Here is a 20099-nt window from a genome sequence, read left to right on the forward strand (position 1 = left end):
AAGTGGAGATTATAGCGAAAATGACCATATTAAGCCATGATTGTGATTGGTGATTAATTACGACATATTCAATGGGACTAACATATTTATCAAGAATATATGTTAATAGGTCTCATGGATGCAATACATGAAGAAGCCACAGCAGCCGAGATAAAGTTGGACTGAATTGGAGAAGTCCTAGAAAGATTCGCCTCACCGGATGGTCCGGTGCTCTGGATGTTGAACTTACCGGAGTATATTTGACAAAGGGAGAGAGAGGCCTGAAGACTTCACCAGAAGGTCTGGTGATTAGCAAGTGTGCTCACCGGAGCAATTCTTCCAGAGAAGGGTGTCACACTGAAGAATGAAGGCTGAGCCTTACTGGACAATCTGGTGATCAAAGCATGGCAACACCGGAGTGTTTCTATCTAGAAGGCTAAATAGAACAACCCACCGAAAAGTCTGATGATCAAAGAAAAATACACACTAAAGCATTTCCACCAGAGATGGTTGTAGTCGTGGAAGATCGAAGATCAACACGCTGGAAGGTCCGGTGATGAAGCAAGGCTACACTAGACAATACACCGGATAATGAATAGTGCAAAGTGGCATAACGAAGTTTAAGGCATTGAATAGTCCGGTGATGAAGTGATGTGCACCGGATGATAACATCGGAGCAATTTACACAGAAAAGAAGGAAAGACTCAGATGGCTCAGAATAACTCACCAGATAGTCCGGTAATAGAGATGAAGTATACACCAAAGTATCTGGTGTTCACAGAGGCTTGAGTGGGGTTCTAACGGCTAGTTTGTGAGAGTGTACTCACCGGATGATCTGTTGTTAATACTATTGTTCTCACCGGATCATCTGGTGCTAACAACTTTTCTGAGCCGCTGGGTTAAGGCTATAAATACCCATTCACTCAGTCATTTGAAGGTGTGGCATGCTTTTGGAGTCTACAAGAAGCTCATACACACTTGAAAAGACATTCAAGCCACCAAAGTGCTTAATGTGATTACAAGATGATTAAGCACAAGACACATGTATGGGGATGCGGAGACCCTTGCCTTGGTGGCTCAAGCTTCGAAGTGATCATGGCAACAAGAAACTGGAAGAGAGGTTAGTGGTGAGACCTTGCCTTGGTGGCTTGGTGGCTAATCCGGATGGAGATCTTATCTTTGTGACTTGGTGGCTAAAGAACCGTGAGCAGGTGCCGACCAGGAGCATATCCTCTGTGGAGCTCCAACGTGGACTAGAGGTGGCATTCATGCCATCGATATCACAGGATAAAAATCTCTTGTGTCGAGTTTGCTCTTTCTACCTTATTTACGTTTCCGCATTTATATTATTGCAATTTACCTTCTTAGATAGGTTGCAAGTGCTCTAATCGGTAGAGTGGACACACTAGATAAACCTAGAGCACATCTAGATAGAAATTGATATAGGTTTATCTTATGTATTTTTTTGGAGCCGAATAGATTCTAAGTGTCCTAATTCACCTCCCTCTTAAGACTTCATCGATCCCTTCAATACTCCAAAGCAATTAAGTAATTAGACAAACTGATAAGGCAAATAAGAAAGAACTCGAACCCGACTCAAACCTGACACGAAACTGAACCACCTAATGGGTGCAAAATTACCCCCGCCTCTGAACCAACCACCAACCGAGCCCCCGACCGTGACCCTCACAGGGCCAAAATTGCACCAACCCCTTGTGGGGAACCGTCCAAATAATATTCTAATTAATTATTAAGTCGATTATTTCTATAATGACAACTATAATGATTAACTAGAATATCATTCCGATAGTCCCATCATATATTTTGTTCCTAAAATTAGAACACACGTCTTTCTAACATAGGTCATCATAACAAAGCTTAAGAAAGAGCGAATAATTAACATATATTACAAGTCTTTAAATACTAATAATTTCTGACAATTTAGAACAAAAGAGAGCCAGGAGGACAATAAACAGATCATTCCTAGCCAAAAGAGAAACTATGCACTGGAAGAAAACATTTATCAACAACAAAAGATAAGTGGAGTCATATGCCCTTAGGCTCCACCTCAAAATAACGTCATCCAAATAGTTTGCACTACTCATCCCCACCACCTACATCGGCGGGCGTGAAGTAGCCGAACACTACATCCTCCACGTCGGTAGCACCTGAAAGAGCAACATGAGTACAAAGTTACTCGCAAGACTTAATCCATATTGGGTACATATAAATAACCCGACTCCAAGGATTATGCATTTGGATGATTAGCAAGGAACGACAACAAATTTAAGTAGATTCACATGCAAAAGCAGTTTTGACACAAATGTGTAAGCTTGTACACATGACCACCTATACCATTCTATTCTATAAACAGTGACATAAACATATATCTAACTGGAACCATCATAAATATATCTGACAATAGAACCATCTCAACTACAACCCAACATACCATACCATATTATCCCACATTCATGACTCTACAACTGCTGCAAATGGATATAAGCATGCTCATGACCAAGAGCGTGGTAATTTGAATTGTTCTTATACCCTACAGGGGGTACAACTTTATCCACATGACTCAAGGATCATTCGGCTTGCGTGACCACACAGGCCCACACAAAAGGGACTCGTGTCAACATTTCTCATATCCAGAACTACCTACTTGCACACGCCCCTATGGCACCGGGGTGACCGTGAGCGTGTCCTGGACACCTTCGGCTCCCCACCACCTTGCTTCTCATTTTCTTTTTTCTTACACTTCATAGGGCCACAAGGCAAGCGTCAGCACGACGTATGATAATCGACTTGTCTTACCATTAGATCAACATGTGGTTAGTACGAAAAGTGCTAGAGCCAACTGCAACAACGGTCGGCGGTGCTTATACGATGCAAGCGGTCTATGGCATCCGGGTTCCTCTCCCGACCTACCCCTATTACTGCCCACATCTCGCCTCATCCTCACAACTCATCCATGCCAATGTCATTATCATTGTGAACCATAAGTAAGCACTAAGTTCGAGAGCAAAGGTTGAACCACCACTCGATTTCTACCGAGGACCTATGTATTGCTAAGCATTTCGGTTAACCTTTGAAGTTAGACATCAACATTATCATACCTAGGTTACAAGGATAGGGATCAACAACAATATCAAGGTTAAGGCAATGCATCAACATCGGTTTTACCCATATCACCCGACTCTGGAACGCTAATCATGCAAACATATATAAAGCATAATTTATCATATTAGACACAATCGATCCAAAGTAGTGGGTTGAGTATGCTTAGATGCTTACCTTGCTACTCTGGTGCTTGCCTAACGCTACCTGCGCAGCACTCATAGAACTCTGGAAGTTTGGCGTCGCCTTCACTCACTCAAACCATCGACGCGACACTCCCTAAATAAACCAAGAATGCATCGCATAAATAAATAAACGATGGAAAAGTGTGCACATGATGCATGCTCATATAATAATAGGGTACCGCATTTCAAAAACATTTGCAAAATATCGGCAAACGATTAGGGTTTTGAAGGTTCAAACCTCGGATAAGCTAACCTAAGTTCATAAAGTTTTCAACAGCTGGCGGTCAGACTGACGCTATAGCGGCAGTTAGACCACCGACGTGCAGAGAGTTTGGGGCCTTAGCGGCCAGATTGTAGGCATAGTGGCGGTCAGACCGGTGGCTGGCAGTTAGACTAGCCTGAGCGGCAGTCAGACTATTGGAACCCTATTGGTGGCACCTTTGTGAGGTCCCCGGTGAAGGCTCCAGCGAGGCTTTATATTGTGATGGGTACCAAAATGCTCTAGGAGACTGGTGGAGTGCTTCTAAGGTCATTGGGACGACATTCACCGAGCCAAACTTGAGAAGCTCCATGGGCAAGCTCTAGGCTAGGGTTGAGGTTGGGCCTAATCGAGAATGGGACAACTAGAGTTTGGGAATGATGGGGCAAGGGTAGTGGGTGTCTCACCTCGATGTAGGGAAACATTCTAGTGGAGGGGTCCACTCCAGGGAGGCTATGATTGGGAGATTGGGCTTCGGGGTGACGTATGAGCTCGAAGTGGAAGAATGTGCGTAGAAACTCCTCTAGTGAAGAGGATGAAGGGGGTGGACTCGGGGAAGTCCTCGAGGATCTTGGAGAAGTCTCCTTCATTGATCTCCGGTTGTCGGGGTCATCCTCTCCCTCGGTTCATGCAAAGAGAGTGAGTGAGAGCGAGAAAAGAAGAGTGATCGATTCCTTTAAGTGTTACTGCGCTATGGCGGTCAGACCGTGGGAGCTACCGGTCAGACCATGGAAAGCCCACATGGTTGCTTCTGGTGGTCAGACCGTTGATAATCCTGATCAGACCGCAGGGAACTATCTTTTTTCTTTTTTTTTCTATTCTTCTTCTTCTCCAAAGTATTTAGGGCATTCCTAAAGAGCTCTAGACCATCTCCTAAGTACTTTTGAAACACGTTGATACTTAATTTAATAAATAAACACGTAGAAACAATTGTCATCATTATTATGCATGCTGAATTACATGATTAATGTTTTGGGATGTGACAAAACTGCCCCTCCCCTTAAAAAGAATCTCGTCCTGAGATTCAGGAAACTCGGGGAATGGTGATGACAATGAACTGGAATGGATCCTTCCATAAATGGAAAAGAATTATGTCAAAATTCACTGACGAAATGGTAAGATAGGCATCGGACCTTTCGGTGCCATGGCGCTCAGACTGCAGCTAGCCCCCTCAAACCGTGGCACAGTTGGACCGCAGGTACAACGGTTAGACTGGAATCTATATAGAGATTTTTGGGGTCCTACGATTAGACCATGAGCCGTGGGCGGTTAGACCGCCCGGGAGCAAAGGGTTTTGCTGGTTTCAAACACTTCTAACAGTCTGACTGGCAGAGGCTTGATTGAACCGCCAAGAGGATGTTCTCCCAGTTGGAAAGGTTTCTAAGCGCAATACTTCAGGAACAAAATTTTTGACCAACATGAAAATGAGCTATGGATATGTGAGATGCTCAACATACCCATAATTGAAACAATACTCACAAGTTCTCAAAAAGTTTGGGGTATTCGAAGTGGATTTTATCTTCACGCTTCTAAGTGGCTTCATTTTCCTCATGATTTTTCCATTGCACTTTGATGAATTCGATGGATTGGAGTTGAGTTTTGCATTTCGTTTCACCCAATATCTGAATTGGTTGCTCATAGTAAGTCAGATCAGGTTGCAAGTCTTGGTTTGCAATTTCAATGATTTCGGTTGGAACTCGAATGCACTTCTTCAATTGTAAGATGTAGAACACATTATGCACGATAGAGAGGGACGGAGGTAAGTCCAACTGATAGGCCACCTCTCCACGCTGAGCAATGATTTGGAAAGGTCCCACATACCGAGGTGCCAACTTCCCTCTGGCTTGAAAGTGTCGAACCCCTTTGAGAGGAGACACCTTGAGATACATAAAATCTCCAACTGCGAACACAAGTTCTCATTGGCGGCGATTCGCATAGCTCTTCTATCAGGACTGAGTTGTGAGGAGGTACTTGCAAATGGTCAGAACATGTTCTTCTGCCTCTTTGACCAAATCCATCCTAGAAAAGTCCTTTCACCGTACTTGAACCAATTCAACAGCGTTCGACATCTTTGGTAATAGAGAGCCTCAAATGGAGACATTCTGGGTCTAGATTGATAGCTGTTGTTGTAGGAGAATTCTACAAACGGTAGGCAAATCTTCCACTTTTTCCCATATGTGAGAGCACATGCCTGCACCATGTCTTCCAGGATTTGATTTACCCTCTTGGTTTGACCATCGGTCTGAGAATGGTAGGCAATGCTATGAAAGAGCTCGGTTCCTATGGCTTCATGAAGGCTCTTCTAGAAATGAGAGATGAACTAAGTACCTTGATCAGAGATGATCTTCTTCAGAATTCCATGAAGGTAAACAATTCAAGTGAGGTATAGCTCTACATATCTCTTGATCGGGTAGGTTGTCTTGATAGGAAAGAAATGAGCTGACTTGGTCAACCGATCTATGATGACCCAAATGGAGTCTTACCCTTGAGAGGTCGTAGGTAGCCCGGTAATGAAATCCATACCGACGTCCCACTTCAAGGAGGGAATAGATAAGGGCTGGAGCGTACCGGCTGGCTTGAGGTGTTCGACCTTCACTCTCCGGAAAATATCACACTAAGCCACATATCGAGCAATTTCACGCTTTATGCGGGTCTACCAAAATCTTGGCTTGAGTTATGGTACATCTTGGTACTTCCCGGGTGAATAGACAACAAAGAATCATGAGCTTCATCCAAAATCTTCTTCCTCAATGCATCCACCTTCAAAACCACTAGCCACTTTCCAAACCATAGGATACCTTGATCATTTTCAGAAAAATAGACAGCCTTGCCTTCCTTCATTTTATCTTGAATTCGGGCCATGCCCTCATCATCCTTTTGAGCTTTCTTAACTTAATCCAGGAGGGTGGATTTGATCTCCAAGTTTGCAAGAAATCCATCTGAAACCATCTCGAGTCTAAGCCATCAGAAATCATCACAAAGTGTGGTCATTCTAGGCTTGAGTAAGAGACAATTGCATCGAGCCTTTCGAATCAGTGCATCGGTGACCACATTCGCCTTATCGAGATGATAATGAACTTCCATCTCATAGTATTTGATTAGCTCGAGCCACCTTCTCTGTCTCATATTCAGATCAGATTGAGTGAAAATATACTTGAGGCTCTTATGATCCGTATAGATACGACAAAGATTACCCAATAGGTAGTGGCGCTAAATCTTCAGAGCATGCACAACTGCCGTAAGCTCTAAGTCATGAGTTGGGTATTTCTCTTCATGCCGCTTCAATTGGCGTGAAGCGTAAGCTGCATGAGGACACATTTGAGGCCTATGCAGGAAGAATAGCAATAGACGTCAAAACCCTTGCCCACTTCTGACTGAGCAAGAATGAGAGCGGTCGTGAGGAGGTTCTTCAAAATCTGGAAAGCTGACTCACATTCACTCGATCGCTTGAATACACCTCCCTGCTTTAATAGCTTAGTCATGGCTTGGAAATCTTGGAGAAGTTCTCGATGAACTGGTGGTAATAACCCGTGAATCTGAGAAAAATCCAGATCTCGGTGAAATTCTTGGGTTAAACGCAACTGAGAACCTCTTGTACTTTGCTTGGGTCAACGACAACACCGTCTTTAGATAAGACATGACCCAAAAAAGTGACTTTCTTAAGCCAAAACTCGCATTTGCTGAACTTGGCATAGAGTTTGTGATCTCGAAGTTGGCCAAGAACAACCCAGAGATGATCGACATGTTCTTCCTCGATATTGGTGTATATGAGAATATCAGCAATGAAAATCATGACAAACTTACCGAGTTCCTCCATGAAGATCGTGTTCATCAAATACATGAACAATGTCGGTGCATTGGTCAGGTCGAAGGACATAATGGTATACTCATAGAGCCTGTAATGGGTAGAGAAAGTCATCTTTGGAATATCCTCCGGTCGGATCTTTATTTGGTGATAGCCTAATCTCAAGTCAATTTTGGAGAAAACCCAAATATCGGTCAATTGATCGAACAAAATATCAATCCAAGTAAGTGGATACTTGTTCTTGATAATGATCTCATCAACGAACGGTAGTTGACACACATCCGCAGAGTTTGGTCCTTCTTCTTCACAAAGAGCGACGGGCATCCCTAAGGTGAGGAGCTCGGATGAATGAAACCCTTTGAGAGCAACTCCTAAATTTGCTTATTCAATTCTGCCAACTCATTTGGACGCATCCGGTAAGACCTCTTTGAAATTAGGGTTGTACCAGGCAAAAGCTCAATAGAGAATTCCACTGCTCGGTCAGGTGGTATTCCCGGTAATTCTTCTGGGAAGACATCAAGAAATTCATAGACCATAGGAATATTCAAGAGACCTATGGTTGTAACACTTGTCAAAGCATATAAGTGGAGACCACCCTCTCCAAGGTGAAGAGAAATCAAAACACCCTTTGGATTTGTGAGGGAAATGACCCTCTTGGCACAATCAATACGAGCACCATACTTGGTTAGCCAATTCATTCCCAGGATGACATCAACTCCCCTAGTATGCAACATGATCAGGTTTGCAACAAATGAAACACCTATGGTTAGCATTAGGAACAACTCGGTTGGTTTTTGACTTAGTACCGGGTGCATCAATGTGAAAGGTAGAAGGTAAGGTCTCTGTGACTATATTGTGACTCAAAACATAACCCTCCTTGATAAAAGAATGATATGCACCCGAATTGAAAAGATTAACTACAAGGTGAGAATTCACAAATAGCGTATCAACGAGCACGTTGTCGTCCTCCCGAGCTTCCTCGGCGGTGATGTGGTTCACTTACCCACACTTGGGAACGTGCACAATCTTAGAAGCTTGGAGAGGGGGTTGGACCGACAGACTTGGAGCAGTCACCATATCTCCCAGCATCGGAAAAGGGCAAGCCCGTGCAAAGTGCCCGACACACCCACAATTGTAACATGGAACGTCGGGGCTACCTGTCACACTTCCCTAAGATCCTATAGGTATTGGACGCTGTCCTTGCGATGAGGAAGATGGACGCCACACTATCCACATTGGCCGTGGAGTAGTCAAAGTCGTCACATGCGATGGAGGGGGTTGACTCTTCGTACGCGGACGTTGAGAGCTCCCGCACACGGAAGGTGAAGGGACCCTCTTGTGCTTCTTCTCCTCTTGATGATTCTTCATCTTGAACTCGACTGTGAGGGAGGTGCTCACCAATTTGTTGAAGTCAGTGAACTCATGAGCCGATAAGCGGTCTTACATCTTGGATGAGAGGCTATTCACAAAGCGATATTGCTTCCTCTCATCGGTATTAACCTCTTTCGGTGCATATTGAGCCAGGTGATTCAACGTCTGCACATACTCCAAGACAGACTTGCCTCCCTGCTTTAGATCTAGAAATTCCCACCTCTTGATTTCCATTATCCCCATGGGAATGTGATAGTCACGGAAGGCTTGGCTGAGCTCGGCCCAAGGCACACGGTGATTGGCAGTGTGCTTGATAAGATAGTTGGACCACCACGCATCGGCCGTGCTTTGGAGTTGATGGGTGGTGAAGAGAGCCTTCTCATGGTCCTCGCACCAAAAAAGGATCCTCGGCGCACGTGAAGCCAATGGTATACGTCAAGAGGATCCTCAGTGCACATGAAGGTGGACGACTGAGTTTAGAGGAAATCCTAGAAGTAATCTCGGGTTCTGGCTCCACCTCCTCCTTGAGGGGTCGTGTTACTCACGAGAGCCGTCTGAGCTTGATAGTTTTGTTCAATTTGCATTAAGACATCTGCCATACTCGACGGTGGAGGTGGTATGGGGTTATTCTCATTGGAACCCTCTGGAAGATCTCCCAGACTTTGGTGGGTTCTCATCCTATTACAGACGGTAAAAAGAAAAACAACGAAAGGTTAAACTCTGACTTGATGGAAATGGCATCGATCGAACCAAGGCAAATGATGCACACTAGAGCATTATAATATAAGGAGAATTCATGATCAAAAGTGTAGTGCAACATATGAGAGAACGTAGCCTAGCTCATAACTCACAACATTTTCTGCGCAAGTGTCAGTAGTCAGATCGTGCCTTGGCGGTCAGACCGCGGTCACCGATGATCAGATCGCTACCTGGCGGTCAGACTACTGGAAGTTTGGGGCCAGCAGCCATCTTCCATGCTTTCCACACTCGATGAAACTTTCCAACTACGAAAGCGATTCGATCCAACAACCACTATTGTTATCTTGGTACGGCTACGAACATATTTTACACTTAGGGGCATAGTGTAAAGAATTCATACATATTAGTGAGAGGAGATACCAAAAGAAGCTTTAGTGGGTTGCTTTAGTAGAGTTGACATATTTCGCTAACCAACATCCTAAGCATTTTTGGGCTACTTCATTAAACCAAGCTCTGATGCCATGCTGTGGGGAACCGTCCAAATAGTATTATAATTAATCATTAAGTTGACTATTTCCATAATCACAACCGCAATGATTAACCAGAATACCATTCCGATAGTCCCAGCATGTGTTTTATGTCCAAGATCGGAACACACGTCTTTCCAACATAGGTCATCACAACAAAACTTAAGAAAGAGCGAATAATTAACATATATTACAAGTCTTTAAGTATTAACAATTTCTGATAATTTACAACAAAAGAGAGCTAGGAGGACAATAAACAGATCATCCCTAGCCAAAAGAGAAACTACGCAGCGGAAGAAAACATCTATCAACAACAAAAGATAGATGGAATCATATGCCCTTAGGCTCTACCCCAAAATAACGCCATCCAAATAGTTTGCACTACTCATCCCCATTACCTACATCGGCGGGCACGAAGTAGCCGAACACTACCTCCTCCACATCAGTAGCACCTGAAAGAGCAACATGAATACGAAGGTACTCGAAAGACTTAATTAATATTGGGCACATATAAATAACCTGACTCTAAGGATTATGCATTTGGATGATTAGCAAGGAACGGCCACAAGGTTAAGTAGATTCACATGAAAAAGCAGTTTTGGCACAAATGTGTAAGCCTGTACATATGACCACCTATACCATTCTATCCTGTAAATAGCGACATAAACATATATGTAACTGGAACCATCATAAATATATCTGAGAATAGAACCATCTCAACTACAAACCAACATATCATACCACATTATCTCACATTCGTGAGTCTACGATTGCTGCAAATGGATAGAAGCATGCTCATGACTGAGAGGTGGCAATTTGAATTATTCTTACACCCCGCAGGGGGTACAACTTTACCTATATGACTCGAGGACCATTTGGCTTGTGTGACTATACAGGCACACATAAGGGGGTACTCGTGTCAACCTTTCTCATATCCAGAATTACCCACTTACACATGCCCCTATGGAATCGGAGTTACCATGAGTATATCTCGGGCACCTCTGGCTCCCTACCACCTTGCTTCTCCGTTTCTTTTTTCGTATGCGTCATAGGGCCGCAAGGAAAGTTTCAACATGGCGTATGATAATCGGCTTGTCTTACCATTAGATCAACATGTGGTTAGTACGGAAAGTGCTAGAGCCAACGACAACAACGGTCGATGCTTAAACGATACAAGCAGTTTATGACATCTGGGTTCCTCTCCTGACCTAGCCCTAGCACCGCCCACATCTCGCCTTATCCTCACAACTAATCCATCCCAATGTCATTATCATTGTGAACCATAAGTAAGCCCTAAGCTCGCGAGCAATGGTTGAACCATCACTTGACTTCTACTGAAGACCAATACATTGCTAACCAAATCGGTTAACCTTTAAAGTTAGATATCAACATTATCATACCCAGATTATAAGGATAGGGATCAACAACAATATCAAGGTTAAGGTAATGCATCAACATCAGTTCTACCCATATCACCGGACTCTGGAACGCTAATCATGCAAGCATACATAAAACATAATTAACCATATTAGACACAATCGATCTAAAGTAGTGGGTTGAGTATGCTTAGATGCTTACCTTGCTGCTTTGATGTTTGCCTGACGCTACCTGTGCAGCACTCCCAGAACTCTGAAAGTTTGGTGTCGCCTTCGCTCACTCGAACTATTAGTGCGACATTCTCTAAATAAACCAAAAATGCATCACATAAATAAATAAATGATGGAAAAGTGTGCCTATAATGCATGCTCATATAATAATAAGGCATTTTGTTTCAAAATTATTTGCAAAAGATCGCCAAATGATTAAAGTTTTGATTTTGAGATCCTCGATGTAGGGAAACTTTCTAGCAGAGGGGTCCACTCCGAGGAGGCTCTGATTTGGAGATCTGGCTCCGGGGTGACGTATGAGCTCGAGGTGGAGGAACGCACGTAGAAACTCCTCTGGTGAAGAGGATGAACTCGAGGAAGTCCTCGAGGAGCTTGCGGAAGTCTCCTCCGTCGATCTCCGATCGTCAGGGTAGTCCTCTCCTTCAGTTCATGCAAAGAGAGTGAGTGAGGGTGAGAGGGTGTGAGATAGGAAGAGTGATCGATTCCTTAAGTGTTACTGTGCTATGATGGTTAGACCGCGGGAGCTACCAGTCACACCGTAGAAAGCCCACGTGGCTGCTTCTGGCAGTCAGACCGCGGATAATCCCGGTCAGACCGCGAGAACTGTCTTTTTCCTTTTTTTATTCTTCTTCTCCAAAGTATTTAGGGATTTTCTAAAGAGCTCTAGACCATCTCTTAAGTACTTTTAAAACATGTTTGAAACTTAATTTAATAAATAAATGTATAAAAACAATTGCCATGGTGATTATGCATGCTTTATTATGTGATTAACATTTTAGGATGTGACACCTCTGCATCACGGATGTAAAACCCATAGAGACCCGATCCAGCCTGACCTATTGCGAGGCCTAGGTCATGGCGGGGGACTGATTAACAGCCCTCTTGCCTAAATGTGTGTGTGTGGGGGGGGGGGGGAGGGGTGAAGCTGGTGGCGTGAGCATGGGGAAAAACTAGGAATGAATGCGGCTTAAATGGGAGAAAAAACTGGGAGGTCGTTTCACGCATTGCGTTGTTTTCTTCGGAGTGTTTCGCACTATTCTTCAAGAAATGTTTCTAGAGTTTAATTGTTTGGTACAGATTCATTTGAATCCTACGAGAATCCTAGGCATTTCACCTTGCCAAACAGGGCCTTTGGAAGCGAACCTATTTCCTAGTCACGCATCCTCCCACGTTGGGGCCTTCCTCTTCGCAACACCTCTTCCTCCTCCCCCTTCCCTCGAATCCCTTGCTTTCACACTGTGTGTGTCGGCAAGCTGAGTCGTAATCATCGGTGGTCTGCTGGTGGCTAGATCCAGCATCCAAAGCTTTACCTCATCTTCGAACTCCTCTCATGCTAGTTTTGGGTGCTCCCACTTGGAGATGTCGTTCTCCTCTTTAGATGTGGTGCTTGCAGCAACTCTTCATGTCACCCGTTCGCAGTTGACCCAGGTGTGATGCCCCAAGTTTTAGCTAGTGTATTCAAGTATTGAACGGGACGTTCACGCATTGCTATGAATGAACTGTGATAGCGGTGGTAGTCTAGTTCTAGTCTAGTTGGTTTTTCATGCTATCGGTAGTCGTGAGCTCGTTGTAGCTCTGTAGTTGGACCTAGACCATCTGACTGTCAAAACTTGTGCTCGTAACATTCTTTTTGTTTCATTTTCGTTCATATCATATATATAGGTTTACATACATGCATGTTCCATACATACAATCCTTGATCGTTAAATTGTTCTGTCATACATACATGCATACCTACATGAATACATGGAGGAGTGATATTTCTAAGAAAATGGCTGCTTCTCCGTATAGAGCACTTTTCTGTAGGAGGCTAATCATGGTAAAACCCAGAGTCCCGTCATTTCGTAAATTCCCTATGGCCATTTACTTGTGATTATTTTAGCTCACAAGTAAATAATCATGTTTAGAAAATTCTAAAAAAATCCAACAAATGATCCAAAATCCACAAATTCAACCTTTGACTTTTTCCAAGACATGACCTTTTGCTAAAAAGGCCCAAAACTTTTAGAAAGTATAAAGTCAAGCCAGCCACCATGAGAAAAATCCTGAAGCAACTTAATCAAGGGTCCTTATTATGGAATATCAAATAATTGCTAAGGATCCAAAAGAAAGAATGCCATAATTTTTGACACAAGAATAATTGATTCATGAATTATTTCCTTCATACCTATCCTCCATTTTCACCCAAATTACTAAAATGCCATGAACAAAATTACTAAAATAGCCCTTATTGACACCTAACCGATCTAGGTGTCAAAGCTACAAATTACCCAGACATGCTAAATGACACATGGCATGCTTATGTGTCAAAGCCAAGATTTACCATGCCATGCAAGCTAGAGCAAAATGCAAAATAGAAATTAGAGAAAAATTAGTATAAATAGCAAGAAAGGGTCACTTGGAAACCCTAATGCCATTCGAACAAGGGACCAAGGTGAGCTTTTCCCTTCTCTTCATTTTTCTCTTGCTCAAGATCATGGCTAATATTGTTCATACTTATGCCATGAAAAGGAGCATGGTGGACATTTAGAAGTAGTCATCAAAGACATAAATATCAAGGATTCCATCTCATCACCTAGCTTCATCTTCCTTGCAACAAGGTGTCTCCTAGATGAGAGTAGTTTTCCATGCTACATTCAAGTTCATAGAAGGCAAAAAGACTAGAAATACTAGGAGTTGTTTGAGAAAGATCTTGCTACTAGATCCAGTGGGAGTTCCTTGTGCATGTTAATTATTAGCATCATGCTAGCATTTCGGATCTGGCCATGTTTAATTAGCCACTAAAATATGAGAGCATGTTTAACTAAATTAAGGAAAACATCATCATAAGGATCAGGCACTAGTTGCATAGCAAATTAACAAGTGTTGCAACTAGATAGCATGATCAGAATCAGTTTACCATCACAACATGTTTGACAAAGTTGGCTCTTAGCTAATTTAAGGTTTATTTACATAGAGATCATGTTGTTTAAGTCCTAATTATCAAACATCATACCATCATGACATCGACTAGCACAACATTAGCATCATAGAGCAATATTAGACACTAGAATCATGCATCATATAGCAATTCAGTGTAGATTAAATCAATCGGTAGGGATTAGTGTAGTGAATAGGGTCGGTTTTGAGAGAGAGCGAAGGGCAAAGCGCAGGGAGCCAAGCTCCAAGGGCCATGATGGTTAGAGTAGCCCTCTACTATCTCATGGTCACTAGGAGGCCGATGCGTTGCCATTGGCAGTGGAGGCTACCACAAGGCACAGCGGCAACGATTAGGCCCTAAGGCCAGATCCTAGCATGAGCTAAGGGAAGGAGGAGAAGCAACCAAAGTTGAGAAAGATGAAGAGAAGCCAGCCGACAGCAATGCTATCGTGATCACCACAGCCGATGAACGGTTCAAACCCTATCTCCCCAATCAGTTGAGCCATGTTGAAGAGGAGGGAGGAGAAGACCTCGGAGGAGCCAGAGCATGTCACTGCACGACGGTGAGCCAATGAGCTCACCATGGGTGGGCAATTTGGACAGACTAGGGTTAAACCCTAGCTCCACAATCGGTCAAGGCAACCATGAGATGAAGGCGCGACCGTGGGGAATTGGTCAAGGATGAGGTCAGGGTGTCAGAGCTAGACCATAGCGGAGAAGGCAGGGGGATCGACAATAGCAAGACCAAGGATGCCTTTGAGTGGAGGAGCTGTGAGGAGTGAGGAGGAAGAAGAGAGAGGGGAAAAGAGATTAGGAGTGGCCGACTAACCCAACTTGGTCAGTTAAACCGACTGATTACGGGAGGTCAAGGCAGGGATCAACAGAGCCAACTGGATCTTTTGGGCCAGCTGGGCCGAACCAAGGCTAGGTGAAGCATCTAGGCCCCTGATTTGTGTTTGATGATTAATGGTAACATTTATTTGTGGACGGACTTGACATATTTGAGATATGAGGAAGGTTAATACCAGAATTGATGATGAGCTCAAAAAAGATGTGCGAATGGCATGAAGATGGCTAGCTCAAGAAAAAGTATTAAATGTAGGACATTTTTTCTTTTGCTGGTCAAAGATGATTAGAGAAGAGAAATGTCCGAATTGATCAAATAGATGTCATACTATTAAGAGGGGTTGATGTTCATTTACTTGAGGTATCTATAGTTGACACTTTGCTCAAACTTGGTATGCATTCATGAGAAAACACTAGTTTGATAGAGTGGAAAGCCTTACCCTAAGAAATTCCAAGTATTCAGTGTTTGTCAGTCTGACCACCATTCACACAGAGAGGGAAAAGTCTCTGGTCTCTTTCACGGATTGATCGGAATGGTGATCGGTCTGATCGCTAGAGGTTGAACTGATGCATTACTCATTAGAAAAACAGGCGGTCTAACCGCCAGGGATAACAATCTGACTACCCATGGATCTAGAATAAGGGAAATCTCTAAAATGGCTCACACTTTGACCGTGGTGAATCACGGTCCGACCACGAGCATGTGTATCATTCAAATTTCAGATGCATTTAATGCATTTTCTAGCTATTGGGCTCCATGGTGGTCTGATCGCTAGTTGCACTGCATTCTGACTGCGGGGAACAGGGGACTTGTGAACCTTTGTGTAACAGCTACTTTTTGAGGTGTAGCCTATAAATAGTCCCCAACCAGGTGCAAGGGGACTCTCTTGGCCATTTTGATTGCATACTTGAGAAACTTGAGTCCCTCTCATTGGTTAGTTCTCCATTCTTCGTGAGAGTGAGAGCATTCTAGTGCTTTAAATTAAGCTTCATCGATTTGTTACTCTCAGAGGTTATTGTCTCCTAGACAGCTAAGAGGTGGTAGAATCAGTGAGCCCTACAAAAAGCTTGTGAAGGTGTCTCGATTGTGATTGTTAGAGGTCTTGTGCATACCTTACCGGAGTGGTAGTGAAATCGAAGTGTTGAGTGGTTCATTGAACTAATCTGGCTCAAAGATCAAGTCTATTTCTTTGTGAGAATAGGTTGTTTGGTAGAGGAGTGGTTAAGGGCTTAAACTCGCCTTACGTAGATTAGGGGTGACCGGTAAGTCATCGTTACCATGGGAAATTTTTTTTTGTCTCTTTTTGTGTTATCCATTAAACTTAATTTATATTTGTGCAATTTACATTCCTAAAAATTGAATTATTGTATGTCACCCTATATTTGCAAAACTTTGACTTGTATCAATGCAGGTGTAACCCTATTTATCTTGCTTACTGATCAATTGATTTAATTCTACAATTGAAATTGATCATTTATCAAATAGTTTTAAAACTACCTATTTCACACTCTCTCTAGTCGGAACCCTAGATCCTACAAGTGATATTAGAGCCTATAACTCCCTTTTAGTGTGGAGTCAACCATCCAGGAGCTGTATTACGAAAAGGTGGCGCTCATGTCAATGTGAGGAAGCCACATTTCTATGATGGCTCGAATTATGTATATTGGAAGTCTAGATTGATCGTTTATTTTAATGTTGTGGGTGAAAAATTTTGGTATATTGTTGAAGAGTGAAGTTCTCACTCATGACATTATGACAATATAAAAGTATTTTTCAAGACAAATCTACACGTATGATTTTTCATGTTTTCAAACCGAATATTTTAAAAGTTATTGATAATCAAAAATAAGTAAAAGTAAATGATAAGGTTGCTCAGTAAGCCGATAGAAGTTAGAATTTGACCGGAGACTATTTTTGACAGCGCAAGCTGTGTCTCCCAAGCCATGCTGGGATTTCCCCCATAAGGTTTTTCTTCAGATCTCGATACCTCAGAAGGATGCAGCTGATTATAAGTACCACAACTGCTCCAACAAACAATGAACCGAGAACTATGAGCAATCCTGAATCGGCCATGCACCATTCTTATTCACGATGCTCCGCAAGGTTTCAAGACATTATCTCCCTTGCAAGAAGAATCACCGGCACTGCACAAGATACAGAGGCCTGGATTTCCATTAAAGGAGCTTGGTGTGGACTTCAGAAACTTTAGAAGATTATCTGGCACTGGTCCAATAAATTGGTTGTAGGAAACATTCAAGGCATGCAAACACTGTAGACTCCCCAATTTCTCAATACCTCCGGTAAGATTATTAAGTGACAAATCTAAACTTTGCAGCTCTCCCAAATTACCCAATTGTGGTGGAATATCACCCACTAGACCATTGCTACTAAGATTCAAGGCAATGCCCAGTTTTAGCAACCTTCCAAAAGATGAAGGGATACTACCCCCAAGAATATTGCCACCAAGTTGCAGCTCAATAAGCATATCCAAGCGTGAGAGAGAATCAGACAAGCCTCCGCTGAATTTATTCTCCTGCAACCGTAGCCGTGAAAGAAACTTCAGGTTGCCTACTGTACTGAGTACCGAACCATTCAAAGAGTTAAAACTCAAATCAAGCGAATACAACTTGGAGCAATTGGAAATCTGCACAGGGACCGGACCGTGTAAGCTGTTGTGTGAGAGGTTAAGTCTTCCTAGATTCACCAAATTTCCAATTTCAGGTGGTATTCCACCTAAAAGCTTGTTCTCTGACCAGTTAATATCAGTAATATTGACAAACCTGCCAAAGCTTGCTGGAATGTTACCACTCAAGGAATTGTGACTCAGATCTATGTAGCTTAGATTTGCACAGTTTCTAAATTGCGGAATAGGCCCATCGAGATTATTGTTTTGGAGGATGACTCGCTCCAAACTTGGGCAGTCCGCAACATTGGATGGGATGCTACCGTTGAGATGATTAAACCCCATGCCCAAAATTCTCAATGTTTTTCCTGAACAAATGTTTGGCGGGATTTCACCAACAAAACTGTTATTTGTGAAATCAATCTGAACCAAGCGGCTATTAACACCCAGCTTCGGTGGTATGACTCCAGTGAAGAAATTATCAAATAATGTAATGTTCTGGAGGAACTTCAGCTCAGCTAACACTGAAGGTAGCTTCCCCGTGAAACTGTTACTATAAATAAGGACGCTCTCAAGGGTTTGGATACCCCAAATATTCTCAGGGAACTCTCCCATTAGTCGATTTTCGAACAGAAAGAGCTTCGTCAAGTTACTTAAATTTGCCAACTGTTTAGGAACACTGCCCTCGAACTGATTTGCATCCAACTCTAGCCACAACAGTGACCGACAGTTACCAATCTCAGGAGGGATTGGCCCAGACAGGGAGTTCTGAGAAAGTAAAAGATAAGTGAGGTTGCTCAGTAAACCGAGAGAACTTGGAATATGGCCAGACAGACTATTGTTGACAAGCGCAAGTTGTGTCAAGCTCCTGCAATTCCTCAGCCATGATGGGATTTCACCCTTTATATTATTGAATGACAAGATGAATATTTCCAACTTGCAGTTCTCAAAACTGAAAGAGATCTCGCCTGTGAAGCTATTGCTAGTGGCATCAAAAATCCTGAGGCCTTTGATATTACCCAAGGTTTCTGGAAGACTGCCGTTTAGTTGATTATAGAGTAGATAGACCTCCTCCAATTTGGTGCAGTTGCCGATTGAACCGGGCAAAACTCCAGTCAACATATTCCCATGCAACCACAAGGACCTAAGGCTTGTCATTTGACCAACCGAGAAGGGGATCGAACCACTGAGTTGATTGTAATGGAGGTACACTTCTTCTAGAAACTGGTTCTTGAACAACTCCTCTGGTATAGTTCCACTAAGAGAGTTGTAGTACAGTGATAGCGATGACAATTTCTTGAGGTTGCCAATTGATGCTGGTATTTTTCCAGAAAGGAAATTTTGGGACAGATCCAATTGTTCAAGCATACTGCAGTTGCCCAATTCCGGAGGTATCGAACAAGATATGTTGTTAGCAGATAAACTGAGGACTTGTAGGTACTTTAGAAGCCCTATTTCAGGACCTAGTGAACCTGAAACTCCCAATGACGATAGGCTAAGAGAAATCACTCTGTTCCTTTCATTGCAACCAACTCCGTTCCATTTACAAGGAGTTGCATTAGAAGCACTCCAGTTGGAGCTCATGGAACTCGGCAGTATGAGCTTTTTGGACAGAGCAAGAAGAGCTAGGCCATCTGAACTCAAACTCCACGATGACGAAACTAACATGAAGAATACCAAAAACCAATGCCAGAAAACCAGCCTCATTTCGTCCCTGAAAATGTTTGCATACAACTCAGCTGAAACTGTTTTCTCCTGTATACAAGTAGGTGGCTCGGTGCGCAATCAAATGGGATTATTACAAACGTATAGTGTTTTTATTACCAAGAAACACCCAGGTCATTTTGATTGTTTTTCCCTTAAAAGCAACATTTTAAAAAACTAAGTTGAAATGTGTTTTGGTTTATATATGATGAGTGATTGACAATATTGTTAATTTAGTTTGCTGAGTTTCGGATTGCCTGAGTTGCGAAGAGTTCGCATTTTTTGAAGTATTCGCTCTTTTCTTCGGAGAGTCCATAGTTGAGCATAATATAAATTTCGATTGGAATGTACTCTGAGTAGATTTGAGTTTTTAATTGAGTATTTTGATTATGGACTGATTGCAGATGGAGTTGGAAATATGTTTGCTTGTCTCATGGTGTACAGGTGATGGATG

The 20099-nt window shown here is 42.8% G+C and overlaps 1 protein-coding gene across 1 annotated transcript; it reads right to left on the bottom strand.

Moving 5' to 3' along the window:
* Positions 1–17063: 17063 nt before the first annotated feature.
* Positions 17064–19649, bottom strand: LOC133894916 (receptor-like protein kinase). Its single transcript, XM_062335113.1, has one exon. The coding sequence runs from the start codon at positions 19646–19648 to the stop codon at positions 17405–17407; it is 2244 nt and encodes a 747-aa protein (XP_062191097.1). The 5' UTR covers position 19649; the 3' UTR covers positions 17064–17404.
* Between the last annotated feature and the right edge of the window lie 450 nt (positions 19650–20099).

Source organism: Phragmites australis, chromosome 16 (assembly GCF_958298935.1).
Source record: "Phragmites australis chromosome 16, lpPhrAust1.1, whole genome shotgun sequence".
NCBI classification, from domain to species: Eukaryota; Viridiplantae; Streptophyta; class Magnoliopsida; order Poales; family Poaceae; genus Phragmites; species Phragmites australis.